The following is a 15946-nucleotide window of genomic DNA, read 5'->3' on the forward strand; positions in this document are numbered from 1 at the left end:
CATAAGATAATTGCTATTGTTAGTCTTATTTGCTGCAAGTGAGTTAATCTCTTTTATTGTCTCAAAGAGGAACAAAATCTATATCTAAGAGAATGAGAGTTAAAGGAATGCATCGTTGTCGCCCTATAATGATACTAGAATTATGGAGACTTATTAATTTCTTTTAAAATTTTTGTTTATTTATTTATTTAATTTTTAATAATAAAAAATCCATAGTTTTTTTTTTTATGTATGAAAAAAAAAAAAAAAAAAACTCAAAACTACATTCTTTTGGGCATTTAATGGAAAATCACCTAACTTTTATGGTGATGATATCATTTGGTGAATTTTGTAAAGCTAAAAATTTATATATTATTTATCATGTTGTTATTTTCAACATTTTGGGGATATTTATTTAACTTTTTTGCCGAAAGTATGGTAAAGTATATTTGTAACTTGAAAAAATTTATAAAAAAAGTGAGAAAAAAGAAAAAAGTGAGGTTTTAAAAAACTGTACATAAAAGATTAAAAAAAGAAACTAAAAACTAAACTTATAATTTTTTTTTTTTTTTCTCTGCGAATTAGCTAAACTTATAAGTTGATTCCAAACAGTTATTTTTATTTTTTTGAAGGTGAAAAATACTAGTCAAGTCGTAGCCCAACATTTTCTCAAAAAAAAAAAAAAAAAAAGTCGTAGCCCAACCCGTTTAGGATCACCAATTTTTCATCCAAACCCGATTAGAACCCAACCAGCCTGCTTGCCATGATTTCCCTTCTTAGTTTTGAAGGCTAAAAAAGAAAAAAAAAATGCAGATACTTTTGTGCAAAAACTCTCTTTTTTCTGGTATGTTTACTCTCTTCATTCTTGCAAAACATGTACATATTTTTGCTTACAGTAAAGTACGGTAGGACAAAGACAAACAGTACAAGGAGTCAGGTGGTCAACCATTGCATGATATCGCATCACATTCTCTGGGGCCCCCCACGTAAAATAAGAATATATTGAGGGACCAGTTTGAAATATCACCCAAATTTTACCAAACCAGAAACCAGAAAGAAGGGTAGTGTCAGTGACTGTGCAATCACATTCTTTTTCAATCAAGCCTCAACAACATCTCTAATCTCTCGCACTAGCTATGAGTCTCTTTGGTCTGGGCAGGTATATAATTTAATTTTCTTTTTCTTTTTCTTTTTAGAATATAATATTTTAATTCTTATCTGTTTATTTTGCTCAAAATTATTATTATTTTTTGGATTTAATTTTTATGGCAGTTCTGTTGTTTATTGGGTTACTTTATTTGAAGATTTAGTGATTTTTTTAGATACCCTTTCGGCTTTTATAAGGCATGTGTATGTGTATGCAGTTGCAAACGGGTTCAAAAAGCTATGATCTTTGATTATTTGGTCAATTTCTTAGTTCATATTATGCCATATCCACATCTACAATATTTCATTGGATTTGCATTTTTTTTTTTGTTTAATTATTAGTATCAACCATCAAGATTGTGTACATGGATTTTTTTTTGGTGGCAAAAACACTAACACAAAATAGAAGCTTCTTAGTTTTCCATTTGAATAACTGGTAGGCATTTTTCTATTGGTTATGTTACATTTCTTGCAGGCTCACTGCTTCTTAGTTTTCCATTTGAATAATTGTTAGGCATTTTTCTATTGGTTATGTTACATTTCTTGCAGGCTCACTTGCATTGATTTCATACATAGTTTCTTGAATGAGCCCAAAATCCAAACCAACATTCCATTTTGGCATTATACAGTTGATTTTTGCATTAAATTGAGCACGAGATGCTTGTGGTTTTTTTTTTGGGTGATAATTTGATAGTTACAGGAGGGGGATTTGAACTTTAAATGTCTCCGTTGAAAACACCAATAGGTGCTAGCCAATTGAGTTACAAGGCTTTTGACACTTACATGCATAGGAGATAAAAGAACCTGTGTGGATAGATGCGTGAAGTTTTTTTTTTTTTTGATAATACGATAGATACAACAGGGGAGGAATTTGAACCCTGGATGTCATGGATACACCAAGAGGTTCCAACCAGTTGAGTTACAAGGCTCTTGCCAGATGTGGGAAGTTAGTTAGTTATAAGAAAGAGACCAGAAATACTTATAAAAAATAAAAGAAAAAAAGAGAGACCGGAAATACAGAAATGAGGAAAGAGAAACCAAAGGGGAAAGTGACCATTGGCTGGAATATGGTTCAGAATTTGAGTGATGGTAGTTTTTTAAATTGAGGTTCATGAATTTGTCTTTCACTATTTCAGTCTTAGTTGTTGGTCTTTGATCTTCTATTAAATAGGTAATTTTATCTTATGTAATTTTGGGTATTCAAAGACGACTCTAAAGAGGGGAGTTCCCCTTGACGTCATGAGTGCATTGTGCTGTTGGATTTCATATGAAGTCAATGCTGATTATTTGCAAAAAATGAACAAAATGTTGCATAATAGTTTTGCTCTTCATGAAAAAACTTTCCATTCACTCCTTTTCCATTAATAAAAACTAAATAAACATGCCTGATAATAGTTATGTCAACATGTTGCATGTATGATGGAGAATCTTTCCTTTATTAGAAAGGAACAGATGTGATGGTTTCACTCTAACATAGAAGAAAGGGAAACTGTGTGTGTGTGGAATCTTTTGTCGTCTTCACAATGACCAAAAGTTTCAAATACTGAAAAAGAAAGCACTGATTATGGTAATAGTATTCGCTTTCTAGAAGTTTCGATCCTTTAGATTACTATTTATGCAGACTTGGTTTTTTAACATGGAACAAATAAAACCATCTTCTAATTGGTAGATATGCTTCTTCAAAAATTAATTTACTTTTTCACATCTATGGATTCAGATGCATTTGGCTGTTTATGAAGATATCTCCATTCTGCTGGTAGACATCTCTTGTCTGCATCTTAAAAATGACTGTTCAAAATGTCTGTGATGTGCATTTTTTAAATGATGTATTTTTAATAGATAATGCTGATTATTTTTAAGCCATAGGGGCATTTTCCACTAGATGTAATAAATGATAGTTTGACTTGGTGAACTAGATGTGTAGCCTCATTCTTTTATATCCTAATTACTTCTTTTAAAAGTAATTTTATGTTGTGCAATTACAATCTTGCTTAGCAGAAAAATAAATAGTATACGCAATTGGTGCATTTCCGCTAGATATAAATAAATGACAGCTCAATTGGTGAGCTAGTTGGCTATTGTTTTTTTCAGAATGTAACTTCCTGAAAGATATGGCACCAAGGACAGGGCTTGCTTCCTCTGGCGGCACCTCTGTAAAGTTTAAATATAATAGTACAAATGAAAAACTTGTGCATTGTAAGTTGCATCAAATCTGTCATGGGAAATCTATCTGATATTGACACATAAAAAAGTTCCATTTTTCTCTTACTTATTAAAAAAAAAAAAAAGTTCCATTTTTAGTCAGTTAAAAGTCTTTGGATACGGATAAAAAAAAATTAAAAAAAAAAAAAAAGTCTTTGGATAATATGTTGTGCTTGCATATCCTACTTAGAAGAGATAAACATGTGTAGTTGGCTAGGCCTCTCATTTGGCTTCTCTTTCTGTTCCTTCTCTTTAAGAAAGAAGCCCTTCTGGCTGCTCCTTTCTAGTATAGGAATGATTCTCTGTGATACACGTAATAGCCTAGCTATTGTAGGATGCATCCTTTTTTTTATTTTATTTTTTTATATTTTACAATGGAAAAGGGATTCCGGGGAATTTAAGAAGAGTGACTTCGTCATGAAACACTTCCTCTGCCTTTGCTAAGCTTTAGTGGTTACTTCTTACAAAATCCAACAGTGCAACACACCCTGGTAGAGAAAATCTGTTTTGTGGTTAGGTTTAAATGTAAATCATTAAAAAAAGAGAGAGAGAGAGAAAAAAGTTCGGCCAATGAGCTCTAGCTCAAAGGGCACCTTCTCTCCCCATAACAAAGGTTGGAGGGTAAGGTTTTGGGTTCAAAACGCATTGGGGGTGTGTGTAAATTTAAAAATAATTAAAATCAATGATTGGGTATGAATGTAAAGGGAGAAGGACATCACTACTATTTAAGAATTTATTATGAGATCCTTAGAGAGAGTTTGATTGCATAGTGACGGCAGTGTTATATGGATGACTTTATGTATTTCTTGGACATATAGGGGAGATATACATATGCTCAATGATTGGTTCTAAACTAAAAGGAAGTAGGCTTTTGCTTTATAAAAATTAGATGGTACACTTTGGACAGGTAAGCTGTGTGTATAATGGTTTCTATTTACTAAATTAGTAGTGGGTCCTTGTATAATCTAGAGCAAGGGCCTCTCATTATGAGAAGCACGGTGAAGTTCAAAGCATACAAATGTATTGTCCCAAAGCTAGTCAATTTATGATAGAGTGTGTCAAGAATGCATTGGGAAGTTTTGTTCAGACTCTTTGTACATATTTATTTATTTTAATTTGAAATTATTATTGTTGCTGGGCATGAGTATCTATTCAAATTTCTACCTGACTTGATGCCAGCCAAAGTTTCCATATGTAGTTCTCTTGCTACTCTGGTCTGTGTGTTCTTGTAGTTGTGAAGATCATGGTTTTGTGCTGTTCATAAATATTGCTTAATACATTAAACTTAATTATATTATTGATGCCTTATAAAACCATGTGTTTCACCTCTTTTGCTGATATATATTCTCTTTGTAATTCTTCTGTAAACAGAAACCAAAGGACATTCCGCCCAAAGAAGAGTGCACCCTCTGGGAGTAAGGTTAAGTCCCTTTGTTATCTAGTCACATCTCTTTCTTGCTGGTTATGGTTTTATAGGAAATAAAAACCCCCTTTGGAAAATCCAGAATTCTTTGTTCACCTCCCATTCAGGTGGAAAAAAATTAATACAAACACACACACACGCACATATGTATGTATGTATGTATTTATGTATTCTCTTTTACACTACACTGTTATATATGTACAAACAAGTGATGTACATGAATGACGATTCCATGATTCCATCTATATAATTTGATAATGAGTTTCTTGTGTTCATACCTATATGTGGGCTGTTGTTGCATGTTGTTTAGGGCTTCTTAATTCAGGGGAAAGTATCATGATATATATATGGGAGACTTATGTGGGTCATCTGAGTTATTGATGATCCATACTTTTGCTTGATTTTAGGCTCAAAATATGTAAGAACAAATTCACTTTTGGAAATAGGTTTTAATTGTTGGATGTTCGTTTCCAAATAAGCAAAAGTGTAATAATTATTTACAACTAATAAAGAGTAAATCTCCAATTACTGAGAAAAAACAGCTATACAGTGGGTTTTAGTTGGTTTAATTGGTAAAGTCTTTTGTTGAATAAAAGATCTGGGGTTCGAACCATGCCTACACCAAAAATCGATTGATGTTTTGGCCTAATGATAAGAGCAATCATTATAGAGCTAACGCTATAGGTTAGAATTCTATTGTATCTATATAAAATAAATAAATAAATAAAGAAAAATTACAGCTACACAAACAATAATGATAAAGCATGAAAGAAACATATTTCATTTCATAAATGAAAATTATACATAAAACTTAATCATATAGCTGCGAGTCTGGATCGCTTGTTGCTACACACTGTTCACTTTCCTATGAGATGTGGTTCTTTGTATGTTCTGTATTAGAAATCTATTGGTTGATGCAAGAGAATATGATAAATGTCTATGCTTGTTGTAAAGGGCTTTATGGTTGACATACTTATATTCATATTTTGAATGCTAATCCTGAGTGTGTTATGCACACAATTTGAAGAGAAAGGAATGTTTGAATGCTTGAGGGGTAGAGAGATCTATTGTTGAGATGAAATCTATATTTTTGCATTCTTTGTTTGAATGTTGTATTATAATTGGTGGGATATCTTGTAAATTCTTTAGTAGTTTTCATGGATCTTGTAAATCTTAGATTGTAATTCTTTTGGAAACCATTTCAGAGTTCTTTTAATGAAATTCATTATTACTTATAAAAAAAAAAACTCTCCTTGACGAATCAGATATGCCTTATATCACTGGGTTTTATTCTTAGGGAATATATATCTACGTAGAGAGCATATTTTTCTTTTTCATATTGAATGCATCATATTGCTTTTATCAGCAGTCACATTACCCATTTGAATAAAAATTTTAAGACCTAAACCTTTACAAAAGAGTCCTCTCTGCTGCCAAATCAATTTCCAGAGTTGGGGGACCATGGCCCAATTTTTATGCTGGAAACATCCCAGGAATTAGCTGAAATCAGGTCCTTTTTGTTATGTGAATATCAGCCACTTGGGGCCTGCAGCTTGAGCATGTTTTTCATTAAGGACTATCCTGCTGCCTACTAAGCCCGTTTGGTCCATATCAGTTCATCGGGGCCTTGTTTGGACTAAATCAAGTGCTTGAAATACAGCTGCCAATAGTTAACTACGGGTTAAAATGTGCTGAGAAACAATTGAGTGGAAAAAATGGAGAGAGAAACAAGGTTGAGTCAATGCAATGGTACCTTTTCAAATGCATATTTAATGCATTGAATAAATGCATATTTAATGCATTGATGACTATGTAGAACATGTATTTGATATTCTTTTTGTTATGATAATCAAGTTTCCATTTCCAGAGCTTCTGGTCTAGTTCTTTAGATCTGTCTTATTGCTGTTAATTGTAATCTATGGCCTCTCTATTAACAATTCTCTGATTGTTATTTTATTGGTATAACTGAAAGCACCAATACTTGTCCTGTTCTAATGCAGGGGGCACAACTTAGAAAGCACATTGATGCCACCCTAGGAAGTGGAAACCTAAGGGAGGCTGTAAAACTTCCTACTGGGGAGGACTTGAATGAGTGGCTTGCTGTCAACAGTAACTCTTTCTATCTCTCTCTCTCTTGCATGCATGTGTGCACTTACATTTTCAGAATATCTAGCCTGTTAAATGTATCTGAGTTTTCCCTTCATTTTATGCCTGTCAATCTGTTAGGTTTAGTATATTCATGTGTTACTCTGCTGTATTTTCTAATTTGTGTAGTTTTTTTAAATAATTTAGCTGATGCTAAAATGTAAAAAGACATTTCCAAATCAATTTTTGCTTTACTGCAGCTCTTGCTTGAGATTCAAATCTGAAATGTGGTTGCTTTTTTTTTTTTTTTCAATTTCAGCTGTGGATTTCTTCAACCAAGTGAATTTGCTCTATGGTACCCTCACAGAATTCTGTACTAATGAGAATTGTCCAACAATGACTGCAGGCCCTAAGTATGTAATAATATTGAAACCTTTAGTTTTTTTTTCCATCTTCTTTTATGGCATTTAGTTTATAGAAATTCAATAATGTGAATTTCTATTGATTTTTTCAGCTTGCCTCCAATTAGGATATTTTTTGGGGAGCTTTTCCATCTAGTAATTGGGATAATTCCATTGGTGGATTCATATCCATCTACAGTAACATATAATATAAAGAGAAGTTGGTCTCTCCCACCCACTTAAATTGTTTGTGTCAAAAAGTTTTAAATTCCAACTAAATTAATAGCTTTTGGCCTTCTTGTTAGTTACACGGGTTTAAATATCCATACCTGACCTCAAGCTATTTTTCTTTAGAACTTTATTGGATTGGTTGTCTGTTTTGCGAAACCAATCATTCTCTTCTCTTCTTGTTTTTCTTGATTCTTGTAATTTTTGTACTAGATTGTTGACCCCTGTACAATCCCTGTGTGCTGGGGTGTCCCTTTTTTGATATCAATAAAACTTATTACTAATTAAAAAATATATATAACTGAAGTCCTTTCAACCTCACATTGCCTTAGTTATCTTGCACATGTTTCCAACTAGTGTAGCAATGTTACTTGTGCTTCCCAGGAAACTACCACATCACTGATTTCCTCATCTAACATGACCTCTACTATAAAACTTGCTATAACTAATATGGGTATGGATTATTTTTCTGATCATTTTGTTGGCGACGTGGTTCTAGATGTGTTGTATATATATTTTTGAGTTAATTGTACCTCCCACCCCCATTAACATGCAGTTGCGGTGTTCCTCTTAAAATTCAAGAGTGAGTAATGCCCCCCCTCCCCACTATCATGATTGTTGGTAATGAGCATTTTACCCCTTGCAGTTATAATTTCCATCAATTTTGACAGAAAATTCAAAATTTTCTAAATCATGTCTAACAAAAATTTGAATTTTCCCTTAAATTTGATGGAAACTCTAACATTAGGGGGCAAAGTGCTTTAACTGATTTTTTTTTTTTTTCTTTTGGTAAGTAAATAATTCATTAAAAAAGTATGAACGTGAAACTACCCCCAAGTACATGGGAAGTGTACATAGGGCAAAGCTACAAACAGTGTGAAAATAAATAAGAAATAGAAACTACTACAAAGGATTAGTGAAGACTCAAGAGAATCCAGATTCTCTAGGAGCCTTGTGATAGAGGACATGGGAGACATGACATCGAAGTCCATTTGTATAAAGTGTACAACAAATAATATTTCAACTTTGCCACTCTTAACTCCTACATGTGAAAGCAATTAGCATTCCTTTCTCTCCATAAACACCACATGAGACAGAAGGGGACCCCTTTCCAAGTTCCCCCCCATTACTTCTCCCACCAAACCTCCCCCTCCAAGAAGACATCTCCTGCATAGAGTGAGGCATGACCCAGAAAACACCAAACAAGAGAAAGATCATAGACCACAATTCCCTAGCCATGGCACAGTGTAGAAATGGGTGATTCACACTCAGTTTTACACATGAAGCACCATTCCAAAATAATTACACCCCACTTCATCATTGCTTAGTTTTAGGAGGGACATTGCAACTGCATCATAGTTCAGAGGGGAAGTGCACTTGACCAGTTGACCTATATTCATTTACCAGAATATTTGACATTGGAATTTTTTTTTTTTAAATAATTTTTTTCTTTTTCCAATCTGATATATATTATAAGCCTATAGATTTACGCTACAAGCAAATCAATGTTTTGAGTAACCTGCCTCCTAGAATGACACAAACTGATTAAATGGTGATATGGAATGAAATGTTTATATAAATCTCTTGAAATAAATTATTGTTAAAATTTTGAGATAATGTGGGTGTACTCAATAATGAACATAAGCTGATTACATTACATGGAAAAAGAGAGGTTAAAGAGTCTGCTGATAAGTCTTATTTGTTTACAGGGTATCTATCTATTCTTTTCTTACTAGAATATCATGTTTTGACTCTATTGTACCGTGTGTCATTTAATAATCCAAAAGAAATCCCCTATCCCTGGTTAAAATCTAATTTTAAGTGGATGAATTTCAAGGATATTGAAAACTTTATAGACTTAGGCAACAAGACTTCCTACACCTACTTATCTTGCGGTAGTATATTTAATGTATCTGATACATTAAAGCATACAGCTATGATTTGTATGACACTACTCCTATTGAGAGTTTGTCACATTGGACACTTGAGGAGATGACACTCGTTTAGACATGTATAAAAATTTGATCTTTGGGAACTGAAAGAACTGAATTATGAGGGCATGGTGCATCTTATGGAAAACTAACAAGTTTCATTATTGTTTTACTATCTATTGTTGTTATGCATACAAACACCTAAATAAAAATAATATATTTGTTTTATCTTATATGGACTCAAATAGCACACTTGTAGTCATATGACCCTCTCCATATTTTTGGGAATTGCTGTGTTTGGCTCTAGTCCCTGTATTGAGGCAAGACCCTTATGTCTATTTTTGCAAATCACAGGGTAGAATTATGTATAAGTACATCACAGGCTAGAATAGATTCATGCAATGTTGCTTTTAAAAATGTTATTGATTTTTTTTTAATAATTGATTTTGACAGGTATTCTTTTTATAATTTTTGTTAATAATTGACAACTAACAAGAATAATTATTGTCAACAATGGTATTTAGTTTCTGCCCTTGTACAGAATGGAGGTTAGTTTTGAACTAAATACTTTTATAGTGTGCTGCTTTGGGATTTTATTAATGTATTTATACTATTTTCCCCTTAGAGATGCTGTAAAATTGGCCTTAGTTATGGTCTTCATATGAAGCCTTTTTTTTTTCAGAGTCATATTATGAGGGTTGGATGGATGTATCAGCCTTACAGCTTTATCTAATTCATTTCAGTTAATCCCAATTCGTAAAATACATACCAACAATCTTATAACTTAGTGGTACTTCTCCTCTCATTCAAGGAGGTTTGGGGTTCAACCCACCTTGGTTATAGGAGTTGTTGGGTTAAGGGTTATTCTATCCTTTGTTAAAAAAGGAATAGCGTAAACAATCTCCCTTGGATTTATCTAAAATACATGGATACTCAAACCTCCCCTATAATTTATGCTTTCCATACACTCTAGTCCAGTTCCTCTCTCTTTTTTTTTGGACCTTTTTCTTTAACCCAAAATCTCTAATGTCTACCTCTATTCCCCATGCACATGTTATACATTTTTATTTATGCTTTTTAAAAAAAGAAGCATAATCCTGAGTTTTATTTTTTATTTAAAAAAAAGATAAGGGCAGGATTGTCAATTTATACTCTGTTGAAATAATTGTCTCTTTTGTACTAATTACTGATTTTGTTTTTTTGGATAAGTAAAAAATTTGGACCATTTCTCAATTTATGCACTAATTGCTGATTTTTTTTTATTGATAATTAGTTAACTAAGTGGGTCTTGAACTCATGATCTCACTCTCCATCTTGCTCTTACAAGGGGAGGAGGTTACACTGGCTAATTTCTGAAAATTCATGGGAGGTTTGTGATTTTTCTCCTAAATTTAAGGGAGACTGTAGTATTTTAATCTCCTCCCCAATTAAAATAAACTAAGAAAGAAAAAAAAAAAAAAAAAGTGTTAAACTCTAGCTCGATTGATGCATGATTGTAAGTATAGATTTACTGTTCCTGATATGCATATTAATTTTACAGATATGAGTATCGATGGGCAGATGGTGAAAAAATCAAGAAACCTATTGAGGTCTCTGCTCCAAGATATGTTGAACTCTTAATGGACTGGATTGAAGGCCAGCTTGATAATGAATCTATTTTTCCTCAAAAGCTTGGTAACATCCATTGACTATTTGTACCTTGTCTCAATTATTTCTCTAACATTTTTTTTTTAATATTTATTTGTCTGGTAAAACTTTCATAGGGGCACCCTTTCCTCCAAACTTCAAGGATGTTGTGAAGACAATATTCAAAAGATTGTTCCGTGTATACGCCCACATCTATCACTCGCACTTTCAGAAAATTGTAAGCCTCAAGGAGGAGGCCCATCTAAATACATGCTTCAAGCATTTTATACTATTTACTTGTGTAAGTCTTCCATATCTCAATGATTGAATGATTTTTTATTATTCTTTTGTTTGAGTTCTCTGTTCCATGGTGGTTTCATTTACAGAACTAGTATCTATTGACCATCAGCATGATCTTGAATGAGATACCATAATTTATTCTCTATATAATATTTGCACTCAGTCTGCGTAATATCAAAGAAGTGAAACTAATTAACCGTTAGACATCACTACTAATCTAACTGTTGAACCTTGATCCATGATCATTTGGTGATCCAAAAGCCTCCTTTTTCTTCCCTTAATCATGCTTTTGAATCGTATTAAAATATATATATATATATATATTGTGAAAGGCAATATTTCTAAGTTACACCAAAATATTTTACATAATATATTTTGATATGACCAGGCTAAATTATAAAAATTATATATCATTATTAAAACATGTGATTAAATTTACTATATGATACTTGTGGATCACTAGAACTTTTGTGTTTGGCATTCATGGGTTCATGACTGACTTGGTGTATAACTTACCAATAAAATAAAGGACAAAACTTATATACAATACCTTAAGTGTTGTTCCTTAGATTCCCTTCTTAAGATTTTGTCATGTGGCTATTTAACTAAAAAATACATTTCCATCTCATGATAAAAAAGCCACGGGGCAAAATCTTAAGAGAGAAATCTAAGAAACAGCGTCTAACTACTGTACCTAAGTCTTATCCTAAAATAAAAGGGTATATAATATGTGTATTTTAAGTTATGCATAAATATTGTACTCTTTATTTTTGTTGAGAGAATTACATTTCTTAATCCTGGGTGTTGTGATTTCAATATTTTGCAACAATTCTTTAATCTTTTGTAACAACTCAATTGTACAAGATGGATATGGTTTTAAAAATCAATTCTCTCGCCAAGAGCCGTGTAGCTCAATTGGCACATTCTGGTGTTTCCAACAAAGACACCCAGGGGTCAAATCCCTCCTCCCCATTATCACTATCAAGTTATAAAAAAATTTAAATATATATATATATATCACTCCTCTCATTTCTTTATGCTTGTTTTGGACCTCTGTAGTTGGCACTACAACAAATATTACTGTCTTGAGATAAATTCTAGTAATACTGACTCTAGGTGATGCCTTGCTACCATCAGAAGTCTAAATTTGTCATGGTGGGACGTAAATAATATTTAAGAAGTCAACAATTTGTTGCATTATCATTGATTGATGCAACTTCCTATTTAGTAATAGTCTGCACAAGTGTTCAGACAAGCATTATTTGCAAAGGTTGGCACCAACGTCAAAACGGATCTCTTCCTTTTTTGTGCTTGTTCATTTTACACTAGGATTTGCAATTGTGGAACAGTTAAAAATAATCGAGCATTAAGTTCTTTTAATATACTGAAAGCTTTGTTTCCTTGGATCATGGTTCTGTGGAGCAATTTGTTTAGAACCTTAGGTCTTGGAATACCTTAACACCCTCCATTAATCTTGGACATAGATAGTGGAAAAGCCGTCCCATTGATTTCTCTATTTAGGTGTCAAAATGTGTTTTGAGATCCCAAATGTGTAATTTTTATAAATCGATTGACGAGTCCAATCCCAATATTTTCATTTCTACTACAAGTATGCCTGATGAAAAGTGCTCCTTTTGTTTCATGTAAGAATTTATCAGTTAATTATGAAGCTTTTAGTTAAACTTGTTGCACTGGTTTTGTGCAGGAATTTGTGCTAATTGACAGAAAGGAGCTGGCTCCACTTCAAGAGCTTATAGAATCCATTATTGTTCCTTACTAAAGGGGTCTGCATACCTGGCAGAAGATTATATACGAGGGAAACACAATTAAATAAAATAAAATAAAAACACCGGTCCTGACTGTAGAGTTTATCCTAAATTGCTTTATATTACAAATTCCTGTGAATGTGCTGTATAAGTGTTTCTATGCCAGCAATTCTCACTTTTTTAATTTTATTCTTTCTCTTTGTGGATCAAGAAAATTCTAAGAGCGCATGAGCAGTCATCGGTGTCAAGACTGCGGTTGTGAAAATGGCTGAAGGCCATCAGCTGATGTGTACGTAGCTTGAAAAACATTTAAGTTGAAATCCTGTGCGTTTGCTATATTCATTGATTTCTCAAATTTTCACCTTGTGGACCAAGAAAATGAAGCAGCCGAGCAACCCTTGGGGGGAGTGACTATTTGCAAAAATGGCAGAACATGTTTTGAATCGATTTTGGTGGGTTTCAGATGCCTCTCTGACTCCGGGTTTATGGCCGACCTTTAAATTATTGGCCTTTCCAGGATTCTGAGAATCCACTATTCAGTGTTGGCTTGGTTTCAACTTCCGCATCTTCAGTGCTGTTGGTCTACTATTTTCTTAAAGACTAGCAAATTCAAAATGCTTCTTGTTATATCAAACTTTTTGACATGGCTATGCCTATTGTTTCTAGAGTTGATTTTAGTATCCAGGGAGAAGGTAGCATGGAGAAGCCAAATTTTCAGAGAACCTGCAGTAGTGCTTATTTTCAAAGCCAAGTTTTATTTTCCTTAAAAAAAAATTGAAAAAAAATTGGTCCTTTTTCTTTCTCTGCCATGAACCAATGGTAGTCATTGTGGGAATCTTTGTTGCCTATCACTTTTGTTGTTCTCAAAATATTTGTTGGTTTCTTGCTCCTGACACTAGACTACTCTCGTTAGCAAGAGAGGATTTACGGCCAATCAATTTAGATTAGAAAGAGAGTTACGTAAAAGACTTTGTATCCTCAAAGGCGGTTCTCTTCAACTCATATCTGGATTTTTGTTAAGAGAGTTTCCAGTAAATTATTGTTGGCTTTGAGGTGGTCCGGCCACTTGATTAGAAAACTGGAAAACGGTGAAGCGAAGAAAGGGAAAAAAGGGGAGGAGAGAGTGAGGGGTTGAAGCCAATCCTTTTTTTTTTTGGCATAAGAATAAATAAAATCCAATTAAAGATTACATGGCAACTTTATAATTAAATAGCTGATATAGTATAGGACACTTAAGTTGCCACGTCAGTTTATAAGTACCTGCAGTAAAATTATAAATGTCACGTCACTTTTCCGTTAGCCACATAAGTATTATTTTTAACAGAAGTTAGCCGAATGACTAGTATCACTCATTTTTTAAACTTTAGGGACCAATGGTGCTCACTTAAAACTTGAGAGGCCAAATGCGCTCACAGGGTAAACTTCAGGGACCAATAATATAGTTTCGCAAAAAAAAATGAGTAGAAGTTGGAATTTATTTTCTTTTACTACAAATAAGAGACTATTTTAATGATTCTGGTCAGTATAGCTAAGACGAAAGCTCTAGGCAAGAGGTGCCAACCTGAGCGAATGTGTACCAAATTCTAAATGATGCCTATACAGTTTAAATTATATGTTATGTATATAAATTGCTTTGGAATATTTTGGTGCGGTCCTAAAGCCCGAACTTCGGAAGACAGAAGCTTTTGTGTATGAAGGAGAAGAAAAGGGATTGGGGTTATGTGTTGAGTCCAGATTCCAGAACCCTTTTTTTTTTTTTTTTTTTTTAACTTTGGATTTGTTGCCTTGTGGAGGCCGGTTAATTCCCCACTAAATTGAAATCAAAATCCTTATATGCCTTATTTTCTGTTTTAAGTTACAAAACCGAAAAAAAAAAAACCGCAAAATTTTCTCTGTGCAAAAGGCAGTGCTCCAACAACTTTAAGATTCATTTGTTGTTCAAGAACTTTCGATAATAATTTTAATTTTTTAGAAGCTCCAAACGGTTGAACTACTTTACTTTTCCTTCTTATTTTGAAACTCCACTAGTTTTGAAGCACGTGTTAGCCAATAAAAAGATTACAATTATGGATAAAAATAGAATTTATTTATAGTTATTTAATTATTGGATTGCCTAAAAATTATATTATTAAATGTTTCAAATATTCACATATCAATACTGTAGCCCTGTTCCCAACTTCCCGTCACTTTTCTCGTAAATGCTATTTTTTATATTTTACCATCAAAGATCACATACATAAATAAATAAAAAATGTATTATTTGTTATATTAAGTAGATAATATAATTTTTTATGCTATATTTTATGTCAAAATCTGAATACAGGAAAAACTTTTTTATATACAGGAAAAACTTTTTATATAGATCCTATTAGACTTTATACAAAAAAGAACTTCATTATCACAAGCGTAGTTTATAAAGATGAGTATATATTGTGTACAAAAAGAGGTCTAAAAAAAACCAATGTATCCATATCTACGCCTTTGATCTACAAAAGGGAAGACAAACTGATACATAATTGAATAATAATTATGTCTTTATCTGTCTTCCATGATCTTCAAAATTTCGTTTTTTTTCTAATCTCTAGTGAAGTTTTCAAACATATATACATATTAATTTCCTTCTTTCTTTTCTTTCTCTATCAATTTGGTCATGGATGATTTTTTTTCTCTACCTGGATCCTATGTTTGTGTTCATCCATAGAGAGAAGTCTAACTATTGTGTCCGTGTCCATCAATTGAGTAGGTGGTTGACCAAAAAGGCCAACAAAGAGATAAGATCAAAAAAAAAAGGAGCAAAAGACAAAACAAACCCTTTCAGCTTGCTTGTATATTAAGGTCCATTTGAATTAAGCTTATTTT

General features: G+C 32.8%; 1 protein-coding gene across 1 annotated transcript; it reads left to right on the forward strand.

Annotated features, from left to right (window-relative positions):
• Positions 1-786: 786 nt before the first annotated feature.
• On the forward strand, positions 787-13752 carry LOC115972425 (MOB kinase activator-like 1B). The gene is made up of 7 exons (XM_031092711.1): positions 787-1138; positions 4699-4747; positions 6751-6859; positions 7155-7248; positions 10936-11069; positions 11159-11322; positions 13027-13752. Exons 1-7 carry the CDS (start codon positions 1116-1118, stop codon positions 13099-13101), a joined length of 648 nt encoding a protein of 215 aa, XP_030948571.1. The 5' UTR covers positions 787-1115; the 3' UTR covers positions 13102-13752.
• The last annotated feature ends 2194 nt before the right edge of the window (positions 13753-15946 follow it).

This window comes from Quercus lobata, chromosome 12, assembly GCF_001633185.2.
Source record: "Quercus lobata isolate SW786 chromosome 12, ValleyOak3.0 Primary Assembly, whole genome shotgun sequence".
Classification (NCBI taxonomy): Eukaryota; Viridiplantae; Streptophyta; class Magnoliopsida; order Fagales; family Fagaceae; genus Quercus; species Quercus lobata.

Coding starts and splice junctions, on each gene's coding strand:
- LOC115972425 (XM_031092711.1), top strand. CDS start 1,116: ATGAGTCTCTTTGGTCTGGGCAG. Junction 4,748..6,750: donor GTGCACCCTCTGGGAGTAAG/GTTAAGTCCCTT, acceptor GTTCTAATGCAG/GGGGCACAACTTAGAAAGCA. Junction 11,323..13,026: donor ATTTTATACTATTTACTTGT/GTAAGTCTTCCA, acceptor GGTTTTGTGCAG/GAATTTGTGCTAATTGACAG.